This window comes from Tachypleus tridentatus, chromosome 4 (genome assembly GCF_004210375.1).
Source record: "Tachypleus tridentatus isolate NWPU-2018 chromosome 4, ASM421037v1, whole genome shotgun sequence".
NCBI classification, from domain to species: Eukaryota; Metazoa; Arthropoda; class Merostomata; order Xiphosura; family Limulidae; genus Tachypleus; species Tachypleus tridentatus.
Genome location: NC_134828.1, coordinates 118,805,081 through 118,819,829, shown reverse-complemented (window position 1 = coordinate 118,819,829; position 14,749 = coordinate 118,805,081). Strand labels below are relative to the sequence as shown.

Below are 14,749 nucleotides of genomic sequence, written 5' to 3'. Positions count from 1 at the left end.
TAATGTGTCCTCTGATTTGTGTTTAAAACTTGTCCTCAGTAATGTGTCCTCTGATTTGTGTTTAAAACTTGTCCTCAGTAATGTGTCCTCTGATTTGTGTTTAAAACTTGTCCTCAGTAATGTGTCCTCTGATTTGTGTTTAAAACTTGTCCTCAGTAATGTGTCCTCTGATTTGTGTTTAAAACTTGTCCTCAGTAACGTGTCCTCTGATTTGTGTTTAAAACTTGTCCTCAGTAACGTGTCCTCTGATTTGTGTTTAAAACTTGTCCTCAGTAACGTGTCCTCTGATTTGTGTTTAAAACTTGTCCTCAGTAACGTGTCCTCTGATTTGTGTTTAAAACTTGTCCTCAGTAATGTGTCCTCTGATTTGTGTTTAAAACTTGTCCTCAGTGTTTAAAACTTGTCCTCAGTAACGCGTCCTTTGATTTGTGTTTAAAACTTGTCCTCAGTAACGTGTCCTCTGATTTGTGTTTAAAACTTGTCCTCAGTAATGTGTCCTCTGATTTGTGTTTAAAACTTGTCCTCAGTAACGTGTCCTCTGATTTGTGTTTAAAACTTGTCCTCAGTAACGTGTCCTTTGATTTGTGTTTAAAACTTGTCCTCAGTAATGTGTCCTCTGATTTGTGTTTAAAACTTGTCCTCAGTAATGTGTCCTCTGATTTGTGTTTAAAACTTGTCCTCAGTAATGTGTCCTCTGATTTGTGTTTAAAACTTGTCCTCAATAATGTGTCCTCTGATTTGTGTTTAAAACTTATCCTCAGTAATCTGTCCTTTGATTTGTGTTTAAAACTTTTCCTCAGTAATGTGTCCTCTGATTTGTGTTTAAAACTTATCCTCAGTAATCTGTCCTTTGATTTGTGTTTAAAACTTTTCCTCAGTAATGTGTCCTTTGATTTGTGTTTAAAATTTAGTTTGATTGAAATGTTACAAATTATCTTGTTAAAGTATGAGCAAACAGTAATAGTCCACAACTTTACAGAAAACTAAAACAGTTGCAATAAATACAGTGGAAGACAAACTCTCCAAGTTCAATCTTTAGTTTCACAATAGCTGTCTTACAAATGGTTTGCTAGCTCATAAGATTTAATATAGAAATTATCACTAGAAAAGCTAAACAATGTTACCTTTCAGAGTTTTACTGTAACAATGGCCTATAAACTTTAATCAACACTGCAAGCCCAAAATCAGAAGAAAAACAAAAATCTTATTTCCCAAAAGTACTTTTCAAACTATACATAACAAGTCACAACAATTGCCAAAATCACACAATCCACTTCTTCATAATGCATTATTTTATTTGGCTATCACACAAATTACTAAATACTTTTTGTAATGTGCAAAAAATATATTACACCTATGATAGCAAACACAGACAAATAACCCACGATCTAGAGAATCACATTGGTTAAATACCAAAAAAAGGTAATTTCTGCTTGATGGTGGAAACAAAATATTCATTGCAAGTATTAGTTTTGTTTTTTTCAGTATTTAAAACTATTGATTTCATACACAGATATCTGTTGAATACAAGTTTACATAGTGAGGTGCAAATTGTACGATCATCTTCAGGAAAAACCACAGATTCTGCAGTAGTCATGACTTTGGACATAGTTTTAGCATAATCTCAACACAAAGTGTATATAAATTATATTATCATATACCGTACATTTTCCAAACTGAACATTAGTATGGAATAACACAATGTAAGACAACATCAGAAACTTCACCAAATCACACCTTTACAGTTTACTAAGAATCACAAGATCACATATGCATTTATTGTTCCCAACATAGTGTTCCTTAAAGATAAAGACTAAAACAATGTCTATATTAACAAAGAATCATTCACAAAGTGACAGTGTGTATTGTGTTACTCTGTCAGTAAATCTAACATTTCTTGCTATGTTGGCAAGCACACAAGGCAATTATAACATAGGTTTAAAGCACATTTATCTAGATTGAGAATACATGTATTTGCAAGTAAATATTTTAGTTTTCATAATTCTAACCAAGACACCATGAAAAGTACATGTCTGTAACTGAGCAGACAGCTTCAGGGCTTGGCAGAACACAAAAAAAACAACTACACTTTGTGAACTGTGGACTATCAAACTATAATATGGTATTCATATTAATTTGGTAGCCTGTTACCAGCATTTCTAGAAGAGTGACAGTTGTTAAAACTGTTCCTTCTAAGGTTATCATGGTTTGTTTACAAAGATTTATAAAGATACTAATGTATCTTGAATTACCTTCTGTACAAATATAAATACCAATGTCTAACAGAAAGATAAATGTTACAGTCTACAATGAAATTTTGTATAGGTCTTTCAACTGAACAAGAAATTATAGAATACAGATGTTTTTATTACATGTAATGTAGAACAGTTGACGTACTTACACTTTGCATGTGTTGTACAAACAAAGGATATATTATAAACATGAACACTACTGAAGAAGCGTACAAGATGACAACCTTTCAGTAAATACTGATGACAACATCTGTGTATATCACAAGAAGACAGTCAGATAACATAGGTTCCCTTTAATAATTACAATAAGAATGTGGCTAATACTTAAAGTGCTATATATTCAAGTTTGTCAGTTAAAGTCCATCTGCATCATAACAAGACAGTAAACCCAGTAGCTACAATACACTAAATATTAGATTGTGATATAATATAACTTTCTTACCATAAACTCCTAATTTATTACAAAACAGTGAATGTTATTCCATTTTGTGATGATGTCCTTACTGTTGTTGGCTATTACTGACCACTATCATGTTTTAAAAAAATTGCTTCCTCTAATAAAATAATCAAAATAAGCTATCTAACAAACTATTATTATTTCTTAATGGCTCCAATGGTATGTTGCAATCTTTAAAAGATTTACCGAGAATGTGTTGTACATCAAGTCTGTAAAATGAAATATAAGGACCATTTTAATTATGAAAACAGTTTCTGTTAATAATTTTAAAAATTAGTCCAAAACATTTACTGGTGATTACATGTTTCTGAAAACGTGTCCGATGACTTATCTTACACCTTTTAATGTAGTTTTAGTCCACTTACAATTTTAATAAAACAGTTTTATAAGCTTATCACAGTTACACTTGTTTCAGCATCCAATATTATAATTAATAACCAAAGGTGTTCTTCCACAATATAAAACAAAAGTAGAATAGTGATAGTATTACAAACAATTATGGCCATGCTTAGTAGGTGCCAAGTGCTATTTAAAGACTAGAAGTGCACAGGTGCTGTGATGACAAGTGTTTATTCCAAGATCTACAGCAAAGAAAGCAGGACCAGAACAACATACACTGAAGTAATTCTAAGTTACATTAATTACCAGATGTTGTCTTGAAATTATCAAAATAATTACGAAGAACTAAATTTCAAAATATATAAATACAAAAAAGTTTTGAATTACATTAATAAAGAAAGGTTTATGGCACATTCTATTTTCATTTTTAAAGTACAAAAATAAAAGTGTAATAATAACAGACATAACTTTTTTAATAAGCTGGAATCTCCAACTGTCATAATCCAAACATAACAATACTGAGATTGTTTTTATTAGCACTAATCACTTCAAAAGATATGACAGGACTACTCCAAAGACATCATTACAAGAACCTTCTTCAAGTCTTAAAAGACACTGTAAACAGCATGCAGTTAACAAAAGTAATGACAAAACTTTGGAACTATAATTACTGTTGAGGAATTCTCTACCAATCACTGTATTCAATTAATATTAATGTTTCATTTTCAAATCAATAACTTATTAGAATTAGATAAGACAAGACATAAAAGAGTTCCAGCAATAAAATGGATATGTTATATACATTCTGTATAAAGGTTTTTCCACACAAACATAGCTCGAATACAATATTATATGAAAAGCTGCAATGTGCCACTACACCAGAGACTAGAACAAAAGACTTCACAAAGGCAGTTTATCTTTCTAGTAGAGATACCACACTAAAAAAGTAAGACAGTAGAAAACATTACCATTCAAAAACTACAAGAACCCCACAAATGAAGAAGTCATTACACAACACGATTTATACATGTTGAGTCAAGCAATACCAATATTCCTGTGAGCTAGAGTGGCAGTTGACACCAGGACAACACTGTAGGGCAAGGACTATTAGTCAACCACTGTAAAAAAGTAAAATGGAAAATATCAATATACAACAACTCAATTCATTATACATTTTCATACAGTTTTCCTTCTGCTATGGTACAATTTAAACACATTTGTTACCTGCTGATGTAAGATACAATTTTTACAATATTCTGTATTCAACAAAATTTGATACACATGTATGTAGTGCTGAAATTTGGTTAACTTATAAACTTTTTACTTTACACAAGAAGACTGGATGTAAACAGTTAAAGTAACATGCTCCAGGTAAGATGTGTACTTGTTTAAACATGTATTGTTTCCATAAAATATTCAACAGAAATAATAACTTGTGAACATCAAATACACTGCTGGCCAAAATCTTAAGGCCAATGAACATAAAGAAAAAATATGCATTTTGCACTGTTAGACTCAACCACTTATTTGAGTAGAGCTTCGGAAGATCACAATAAGAAAAGGGAAAATAAAAATAAACTTTATTTAGCATTTAATATGAAAAACGTGAACACTATGAAATTAGCCTAAATACCACTTGGTGAAAAGTTTAATACCATAGTGAAACGAAGCGTTAATCGGTAAACACGTAATGAAATTTAGTCATTTGTGTTCAAGCATTAGCGTTGTCAACATCTCCTGTGTTACATTGGGTAAAAACATGGCAAAGGCTAAAAAGTTTACAGAGTTTGAATGTTGCAGAATTGTCGAGCTGCAAAAGCAAGGTCTCTCTCAACGTGCCATTGCTGGTGAGATTGATTGTGGTAAAACTGCTGTTGCAAATTTCTTAAAAGACCCTTAGGGATATGGAACAAAAATTTCAAGTGGTTCCCAAGAAATTTTCGTCAGCGTTGGGCACGAGAATTCAATGGGTTGTCCAGCAAGACACCAGTCAATCGTCGAACCAGATTAAGGCCCTTATGAATGCAGAATGCAGCTCAAGAACAATAAAATGGCATCTACGAGAGAAAGGCTTTAAAAACCGTAAACGTCTTCAAAGGCCACGCTTCCTTCCACACCACGAAACAGCTCAGTTAAACTTTGCTGAGAAACACCAGACATGGGACGTAGAAAAGTGGACAAAGGTTTTGTTCTCTGATAAAAAAAAATTTAACCTGGATGGTTCAGATTGTTCAGTAATGCCAACATTACTGGCATGATAAGGGTATCCCACTGAAGACATTTTCTACACGATACAGTAGAGGAGGTTCCCTGATGATCCGGAATGCTTTCTCCTTCCATGGAACAATGGAACTTCAAGTTATACAGGGGCATCAAACAGCAGCTGACTACATTCCATGTTGGAGAGAGGATCCTTTATGAATGAAAGCCTTTGCTTGTATGGAAATGACTGGATCTTTTAGCAGAACAATGCTGCAATCCACAATGTCCACAGGACAAAGGCCTTTTTCATGGCAAATATCATGATTCTTTTGGACCATCCAGCGTGTTTGTCTATAGAAATGGACGTCAATTCCAAAGAGTGCATGAGCATCATGAAGCCATCTTCACCACTTGAAATAACATTCCAGCTAGCCTTCTGCAAATGCTTATATCGACCATGCCAAAACAAATGTTTGAAGTTATTCGCAATGATGGCCATGTAACTCACTACTGAGACCTCTTGTTGAGCATTTCTTACCCTGTTTAGGATTTCTTTTTGGTATGGTCTTAAACTTCTTACTAGCTAGTATTTAGGCTAATTTCATAGTGTTCCCATTTTCCCTATTAAATGCTAAAAAAGTTATTTTTATTTTCCCTTTTCTTATTTTCATTTTTCAAAGCTCTACTGTAATAAATGGTTGAGTCTAACAACTAAAAATGCATTTTTTTTTTTTCAGTAATATGACTGAAAAGCTACATTGCAATTTGTTAGATCTGAAGTGAAAGTCCTACTGACTGTTGAAAGACACTATTTGTGTCTCTGTAGTAACAATTTGATATAAACAATCTACTGGATAGGCAAATTAATCATGGAATATTTCCTTGACAGAAATTATAGGTTTTACTGAGAAAATAGAAAATTTACAAATGAGTTATACAGCAATTACCCATAATTCAATAGTAGAGCTAAAACTTGTACAAGAGTAAAACTAGAAACTGTATTGAACTTGTGCTGTAATTGTTTTGAGTGGCTCTTACTAGAATGAAACTATAGAAATGAAAATAGCAAGTGCTTAGTAACCAAAGCAAAACAGTAGTTAAATATCAGATTGGATGATGAAAAACAAAATCCCTGAAACTTGTATATAGTTGAAATTTCATAATTACTTTTTATTTTCATCATTACCAGTGATTTCAAACACTAAAATATCATTTGAAAAGCTTATCTGGAGCATCGGATAGAGAAAACTCTTTAAAATGAGGCTATTCACTTGACTATATGCTGATCACCTAAAGAATGTAGTTAAAAACAACATTTTTATAAAACCAAACAAACATATGAAGAAACCATCACATTGAATTATAATTATGAGGCTAGAATAGCTCTTTCAACCAAACATAAAACAGTTTCTATGACAATTGTAAGAGAAAACTGTCACAATAAATTCAGTTAATAACAAAATTTTCTTAAAAAATACTAACAAGAATGTTTTAATATCTGAAACTTATAATAAGTATTGAAGGTTAAAAAAAGTTGAGAAACAAAATAAAATCTATTGATAGTAATAGAAGAAACAAGTGCACACAGTGTGGAGAGAAACAAGAGAAAACCATTGTTAGTTTTAAAAAAAGTTTCAATATACTCCATGAAACATCTAAAAAAGAAACTCCTTACATGTTTGACCCAAGATGTGAACATTGAAAAACAAAACACTGCATTTAGTTTATTTAACTGATTATGGATTGAATGAACAAAATGTTACCTGTATATAGCAAGACTCTGAAAGAGAATCATTTCTCATACCAAACAAAAAAAGAACAAGTTGTTTTCCCAAATCAAAACCTTCAATTTGAAGAAAGAATTCAGATTTTTATTTTTAGTTCAATGATTTTCCTGCCAAATAAAAATTAGTCCACATATTATTAGAAACATTTGTTTCATAAACTATAGTCTCGTACAGTTCTGAAACAAGACAAGTCTTTAAAAATACAAGTTTATACCGACTACCAAATATCTTTGTTAAATTACAATATAAATTTTATACTTTTAAAACAAGATGAATTTTAAAAAATTCAACATGCTAAACAAAGTTGGTCCATTGACCAGCCTCCTAGACAGTGGAGTTGAACACATAAGATGCTAAACAAAGATGGTCTAGTAACTAGACTGACAGACTGTTAAATTAAGTTGGCCCAGTGGCTTGCCTGCCAGACAATGAAGTTGAACACGCAAGATGCTAAACAAAGATGGTCTAGTGACCAGCCTCCCAAAAAGTGGAGTTGAACACGCAAGATGCTAAACAAAGATGGTCTAGTGACCAGCCTCCCAGACAGTGGAGTTGAACACGCAAGATGCTAAACAAAACTAGTTGGGTTTTCTATGTGCTGTTAATTCTTTAATAATTTGCAAATTATTTTGCTCATTTACTATGACAGTTTTGCAAAATGTATTTGTTATTTAAAAAATGTGATTAACACTAATAAATCTTAGAGAATTAGCTGTGCTTCAAAACTCATTACATTAACATGTATCAAAGGAGAGGTTGTTCCAAGTAGTTTCAATGTTCAATCACAGTGATATGTAAGTTAGAAACATGTAAACTGTAACAGACAGCTTACAGAGGAAAGGCTAGATAGAGCACACTGACTAATTTACTGAACAATGGATTACTCCTGTGAAAATCACTGAATTAGTTGTGTTCCTTATAAGCTAGTAAAATATATGTTACAAAAAACTATAATAGCTAGAAAGGAAAAAGCTCTATCAGATTGTGCTAATAGCCAAGTGTCATCTAAAAATTAACATACAGACACACAGTACTTGTGTGTGTGTAAAATACATTAAAAATCTAACACAGAATCTTCACCTCATGTTTAGTGGTATTTTTCTTCTCCGGGCCGAGGAATGCCACTGCCTGTTGACCTGGGTCTCCTCTGAGGACTGGGTGAAGTCCTTGCAACTCTATGGATAGGGATGAATGATTTTCTGTTCACATGACCTCTGCCTCTGTAACTGGGACTTACAGGAGGAGTGACCTGTGATGGCAACATGTTTGGACTGGTTGCTCTCCTCACCAAGGAAGAACTGTCTGGTGAAGGGCTGGGAGAAACTGAGCCGACAGCCGAGGATCTAACGGGAGAGCTTGTAGATGAACGAGAAGAAACTGAGGACGGGGAGCTAACAGGACTGCGATGAGATTTTCGTCTTCCTGGTATGGCATGGGGCATTTTAGGTACCACTGGCTGTACCTTTTCACTTTTCTGTTTTGACAAACTGGTAGCTGGAACTGGAGGTCTTCTGGAAGTGACAGTTGGAACAGTGGTGGCCTTTACTGTTCCCAAAGTATTTGAAGTAGTAAGATCTTCCCATCTTCTCTTCAACTGCTCAAACACTTTACCCTCACAGTCTTTATTTTCAGCAACAGTATGACTTACAGTATCCTCAGTTTCACTCTGGGGTCTTGGTTTCTCATCATCATTTTTGTGGATTTTATTTCCTTTGTCCAGTAAGCAAGCAGATGATTTCTGAACTGTGGGTTTTGATGATGGAAAGTCGATGTTCACATCTTTCTGCATTACCTTACTTCCAAACTCTTTGTTCATTCTGCTAGGAACTAGTGTTTTAGGCTTCTCTGGCAATGGAGGCTTTTCTCTCATCTTATTTGATATCTGTTTACCCACTATATCTTCACACTTTTGCTTATCACTTGCTTCTTGACTTAAAACTTCAAGTAGTGTTTTCTCCGTAAGATCATTTCCATTCCAGCTTTGCCGTTTATGATGAGACGGTGTTTTCAGCTGGCCTTTCTCCATAAAAGAGACTGGACGCTGACGTTGGATGACATCATTCTGTTGTTCCGTTTTAGCATGTCTTCTGCGAACAACATGATTTTTCTCCTCAGTGTCATGGAGAGTAGAATGTTCTTGAGGTGAGGGTGAGATGTTTTGTACTTCACTAACAAAGACACTGTACTCCACACTGAGTTCTAGAGTAAAAGACACTGAAGCAAGAGGTCTCAGTTTTGTTAGTAGCTCTTCACACAAACTAGTGGCTGCAGGAAAGGACAGAAGACTGAGCAGAGCTTCAGACGTATAATGACGGCTAACTAAAGTTTTACAAGATGTCAAGTGAAGAAACCACCAGTCCAAACTTCTCAAACTGAATAAAACAGTAAACACACATTAGTTGAGATGCATATTCTAGAAAACAAAAATAAAGATTATTTATGACATACTTTCTTTTATGTACATAACCTAAGTAAACAAATAACTGCTTACAGCTTAACATCAATGGCTGTTAAAGTTGTAATGACTAATGGAAGATTCTTTATTCTTAGAAGCCTCTTCCATTATCTATATGTAATTGATGTTTATGGATTTCAGAGCACAGTAACCATTTTAATTAACCACAATTCATATAACTTCTCAATTCACTTGACACTAAACACAACATTAACTTCTTCACTCACCATATTTCTTTTATTTTACCTCAGATGAGAACATTTTAGACAAACAATTAATTCAGTGCTTAACATTACAGGTTTGTCAAAATGAGATCTGAACAACACAGAGCATTTGTACAACATTTAACACTTTTGTCCATGAACAGTTTCTTCTTTCAGTGTACTGGCTTTAGTATGAATGCCAAAATTACACTCGCACTTAAATACCTTATTTCTCATTACTTTAATTCTAATAAATATAGTTAGTGGTATAGGAGACAGATGTGCCTCAAAATTATTATAAACACAATTCAGTAAAACAAAAACATTTCAGTACATAATGGCCAACACTGAACATTCACAAAAATACAACCAACAAACATGCTAGAACATGTGACTGCAAACACAACAACAATGTGGATGTCACACAAACTAACAAGCTAGTATGTGTGATAGCAAACATAACAACTTAGATGTCACAGAAACCAACATGCTAGAACATGTGAAGGCAAACAATGTAGATGTCATAGACATTAACATGCTAGAACGTGTGAAGGCAAACAATGTAGATGTCACAAACATTAACATGCTAGAATGTGTGAAGGCAAACAATGTAGATGTCACAAACATTAACATGCTAGAATGTGTGAAGGCAAACATAACGTAGATGTCACAAACATTAACATGCTAGAACGTGTGAAGCTAAACATAACGTAGATGTCACAGAAACTAATATGCTATGTGTGATGACACAAGAACGATATAAATGCCACAGAAACTAATGTTCTACAGGGTGTTTGGACAGTCACTGTGCACTCATATATTTATTAACAGACATGTTTCAATATAGAATACAGGAGATAAATATGAATGACAATTATAAATAATGTTCAAAGTGACTGCTGTTGGCATCAATACAGGCCTGGATCTTTTTATTTTGTTTCTAAACATCGCTATCAGTTGCTGGCTTGAAATAGACTGAATAGACATATGATTACAAAACTACACAGTGACTTTTCAAACACCCTGTAGAATGTGCGATGACACAAGAACGACATAAATTTCTAGTACAGAAACTACTGTACTAGAATGTGTGATGACACATGAATGACAAATATCCCAGAAACTAATATGCTAGAATGTATGACAGCTAATATAATAAAACACACAAACAATTAAGTCCAAATTGTTTCAAGACTGTTAAATAACACAAAATCTTTCAGTTTTAACATCTTTCAAAGGTTTCAAGAAGTTTATGAGATAACAGTTCATTCTTATCCCAATGGGGAAATTGTTTGGAATATAGGACACTGAAAGTTAAAATCAAATTTGTAGAGATCATAAAATACTTCCTTCAAATGAAGAGTATATTTTTTGCAAAATAACTTCAAAGTTATTCAATGAATTTCCATTGACAAGTCTACATTGTGATAAAACAGTGGAGTAACTTGTTCACATTTCATTTATTAGTGAACTGTACACTTTTAATAGTTTTATGAAAACATTTAACATTCTGAAGCAGATTTTGAAAAAAAAATACACTGAAAATTACATATTATTTCTGCACAAGTAGTTGAAGCAAGTTATTTAAAAAAAACAGTTAATGCAGTAGCATTTAGTTATTTATAGCATAACTGTAAAATGGACTGGGTGTTGGTTATCAGAAAACACTTACATAACTGTAAAACCGACTGGGTGTTGGTTATCAGAAAACACTTACATAACTGTAAAACAGACTGGGTGTTGGTTATCAGAAAACACTTACATAACTGTAAAACAGACTGGGTGTTGGTTATCAGAAAACACTTACATAACTGTAAAACAGACTGGGTGTTGGTTATCAGAAAACACTTACATAACTGTAAAACCGACTGGGTGTTGGTTATCAGAAAACACTTACATAACTGTAAAATGGACTGGGTGTTGGTTATCAGAAAACACTTACTTTAGAAGTCCTAGAATAAAAGCATAAAAGCGGCAAGTATTGTCCACTAAGTTTTCTTTGCCACTGACGTATCTGATTAGTTCTTTAAGATCAGCAGGTGGTTCCCCTGAAAGTAGAAGTAAACTACAATTCTTCTGATTTTCTTTAATCACACAAGTTTCATTATTTGACAAACTACATTATGTTTAACAGTTAGTGTCTATAACTTTATAATTCATAAAACAATAGATATTAATTGCAAATAATCAAAGCCAAGCTCATGTAGTACTTATCTTTGTTAAATAGATATAAATCATCACATAACAAGTTCACGAGGTACTTATCTTTGTTGAATTGATACAAATCATCACACACCTAACTCATGAGGTACTTATCTCTGTTCAATTGGTAGAAATCATCACATAACAAGTTCATGAGGTACTTATCTCTGTTCGATTGGTAGAAATCATCACATAACAAGTTCATGAGGTACTTATCTTTGTTGAATTGGTAGAAATAATCTCACAAGTTCATGGGGTACTTATTTTTGTTGAATTGATAGAAATAATCACATAACAAGTTCATAAGGTTCTTATTTTTGTTGAACTGATACAAATCATCACACACCTAACTCATGGGGTACTTATCTTTGTTGAATTGGTAGAAATAATCACATAAGTTCATGGGGTACTTATCTTTGTTGAATTGGTACAAATAATCATCACATAACAAGTTCATAAGAAACTTATTTTTGTTAAATAGGTACAAATCGTCACATAAGAAGTTCATGGGGTACTTATCTTTGTTAAATAGGTACAAATCGTCACATAAGAAGTTCATGGGGTACTTATCTTTGTTGAACAGGTACAAATCGTCACATAAGAAGTTCATGGGGTACTTATTTTTGTTGAACAGGTATAATCATCACACACCAAACTCATGGGGTACTCATCTTTGTTGAATTGGTACAAATAATCATCACATGGGGTACTTATTTTTGTTAAATAGGTACAAATCATCACATAAGAAGTTCATGGGGTACTTATCTTTGTTGAACAGGTACAAATCATCACACACCAAACTCATGGGGTACTTATTTTTGTTAACCCTTTTCAATAAGCTCAGTATAATATACACAACTTCATCTACACATTTCTACATATTAAATATTTACATTATAGCTTTAGATACAGCAAGTGTATCTTCACAAACTTTGGTAGACTTTCTGTAAAGTATTCTGTGTAACAAAAATTTGATTTTTTAATGAAATATTTTTACTAAAAATTTGTTTGTAGAAATAGAGTCCTATTCATTACTAAGGTGAGTGAAAAGTGATTTTGTGTTATTATTAAAAAACCTATTCCTCATTCCAAAAATCTCAAATATTATTTGTGTAATCTCTAATAAAAGTTTCTAAACACATTTCAAACATTTGTTTTCAGTATTTATATAGATTATTACTATTACTATTTAAACTCAGTTGCTACTGGATGTAGTTTGCTATATACTTTATGTCATTTTCTATATTCTAACTACATGAGGTCTGTCACTTGACCAACTTCATAATTATCATCAGAAAATTATAAAATAAATTTATGCTTTTTTCATGATAGAATGAGTTCATATTATAACACAAAAATACACATTTTTAGTCTAAATAGCTTGGGTCTCATAACACCATATATTTACATATATTTTTATTATACTGACCTTCCAGTCATGTCTAACTAATTTGGCACTGACACAATGCACATACATTCAGATAACCTAGCCAATAATATAGAACTGACCTTTAGTCTTCCCTTTCTTGGCTGTGTTTTAGGTGGTTAATATTTGTAATACACAGTCACATTTCATTTATTATACATTATATATTTATATAGATTATTCCTATTACTATTTGAACTCAGTTGCTGCTGGATATAGTTTGCTAAGCCTTTTAAAATTTCACATGTGGAGGATATCAAACAATATATTTTTAATGTTTTATATATACAGTCGAATAGCCAAAAAATTATAAGTAAATACACTGATACCACATAATTTCATTATAATATATTAAGCCTAGTAACTAAGATGTATATTAAACTTTGAGGAGGCTTATGATGCAATTTACCTTCTTGAAATCTTGGTTTGAAAGAGTGTGGTAATGGTAATCTTTTCACAGCATATAATGGCTGAGAAACCACTCTAGGGGCATTCTGAGTTGTCATTGGTTATTCATATGTCATATATTGAAATAAGTGTATATAAAGGACAGTTTTCAAACATAGAAAGAGATTAACAGGACCACTGTGTTTGATTCAGAACATAAACCATATTTCATCAAAATAAAAAGATACCAAGTTGTAATTTTATATTCTAGCTTGATGATAGCAGTAATTTGAACTACTAATTTGTACAAAACTATAGACTTAATATTTTAACATCTCAAACATCTAATATTAAACAGTACTACATTCAACATACCATGTGACTCACTAAAATCTATATTTAGATGTGTTCTTTTGATATTTACTTTTAAATTAAGAAATTAACTCATATATAATATTAAAGTTTAAATTATAATCTACAATTTGATTCCAAACTTATTGACATAAATTTATAAAATAGTTGTTCAATAAAATTTTGACTAAGTACAACACAAACACAATGGTGTGGCCTTTGCACATCATCCATTAGTATGATTATAATTAGGTTTTTTTAATGACTTGTATTCAATATTTAATTACTTTTTATTCATGTTATAGCAATTAATACAGCATAAAATTGTAGCTAATAATCCATATTTTAATAGTATATAAGAATGAACATAATTTATAAGCTTAGTTTGTGATGATTTAATATATGATGAAGACAAGAAGAAAGAACAAGATTAGCTCTTGCAGGGACACTAAAATACACATTATTATTTGTGCCAGATTGTAACAATTTCACAAATCTTCCTCTGGAAGAAACAAACAATAAAGTTGAGTAGCCTAAAAGTATTTCTACAAATTTATATGTAAATTCTACATAAAACTATGTACCTCTTCAAGAAAGTATAATTTACTCAAAGCCCACATAGATTTTTAAAATGTATGTCTAAAGTATTATTCAAAAATTTACTAAGTCTTATAAAAAAAAAAATAGC

The 14,749-nt window shown here is 32.2% G+C and overlaps 1 protein-coding gene across 4 annotated transcripts in view; it reads right to left on the bottom strand.

Annotated features, from left to right (window-relative positions):
• Positions 1 to 3,263: 3,263 nt before the first annotated feature.
• LOC143249951 (uncharacterized) overlaps positions 3,264 to 14,749 on the bottom strand; it is a 147,931-nt gene continuing 136,445 nt past the window's right edge. For all 4 annotated transcript variants that reach the window (XM_076500584.1, XM_076500583.1, XM_076500582.1 and 1 more), the window contains exons 8-10: positions 11,638 to 11,743; positions 8,118 to 9,409; positions 3,264 to 4,166 (exon numbers count right to left, since the gene is read on the bottom strand). In XM_076500584.1, coding sequence (XP_076356699.1) covers positions 8,125 to 9,409; positions 11,638 to 11,743 — 1,391 coding nt within the window. In that variant the 3' untranslated portion in view covers positions 3,264 to 4,166; positions 8,118 to 8,124. The remainder of the gene's footprint in view (positions 4,167 to 8,117; positions 9,410 to 11,637; positions 11,744 to 14,749) is intronic.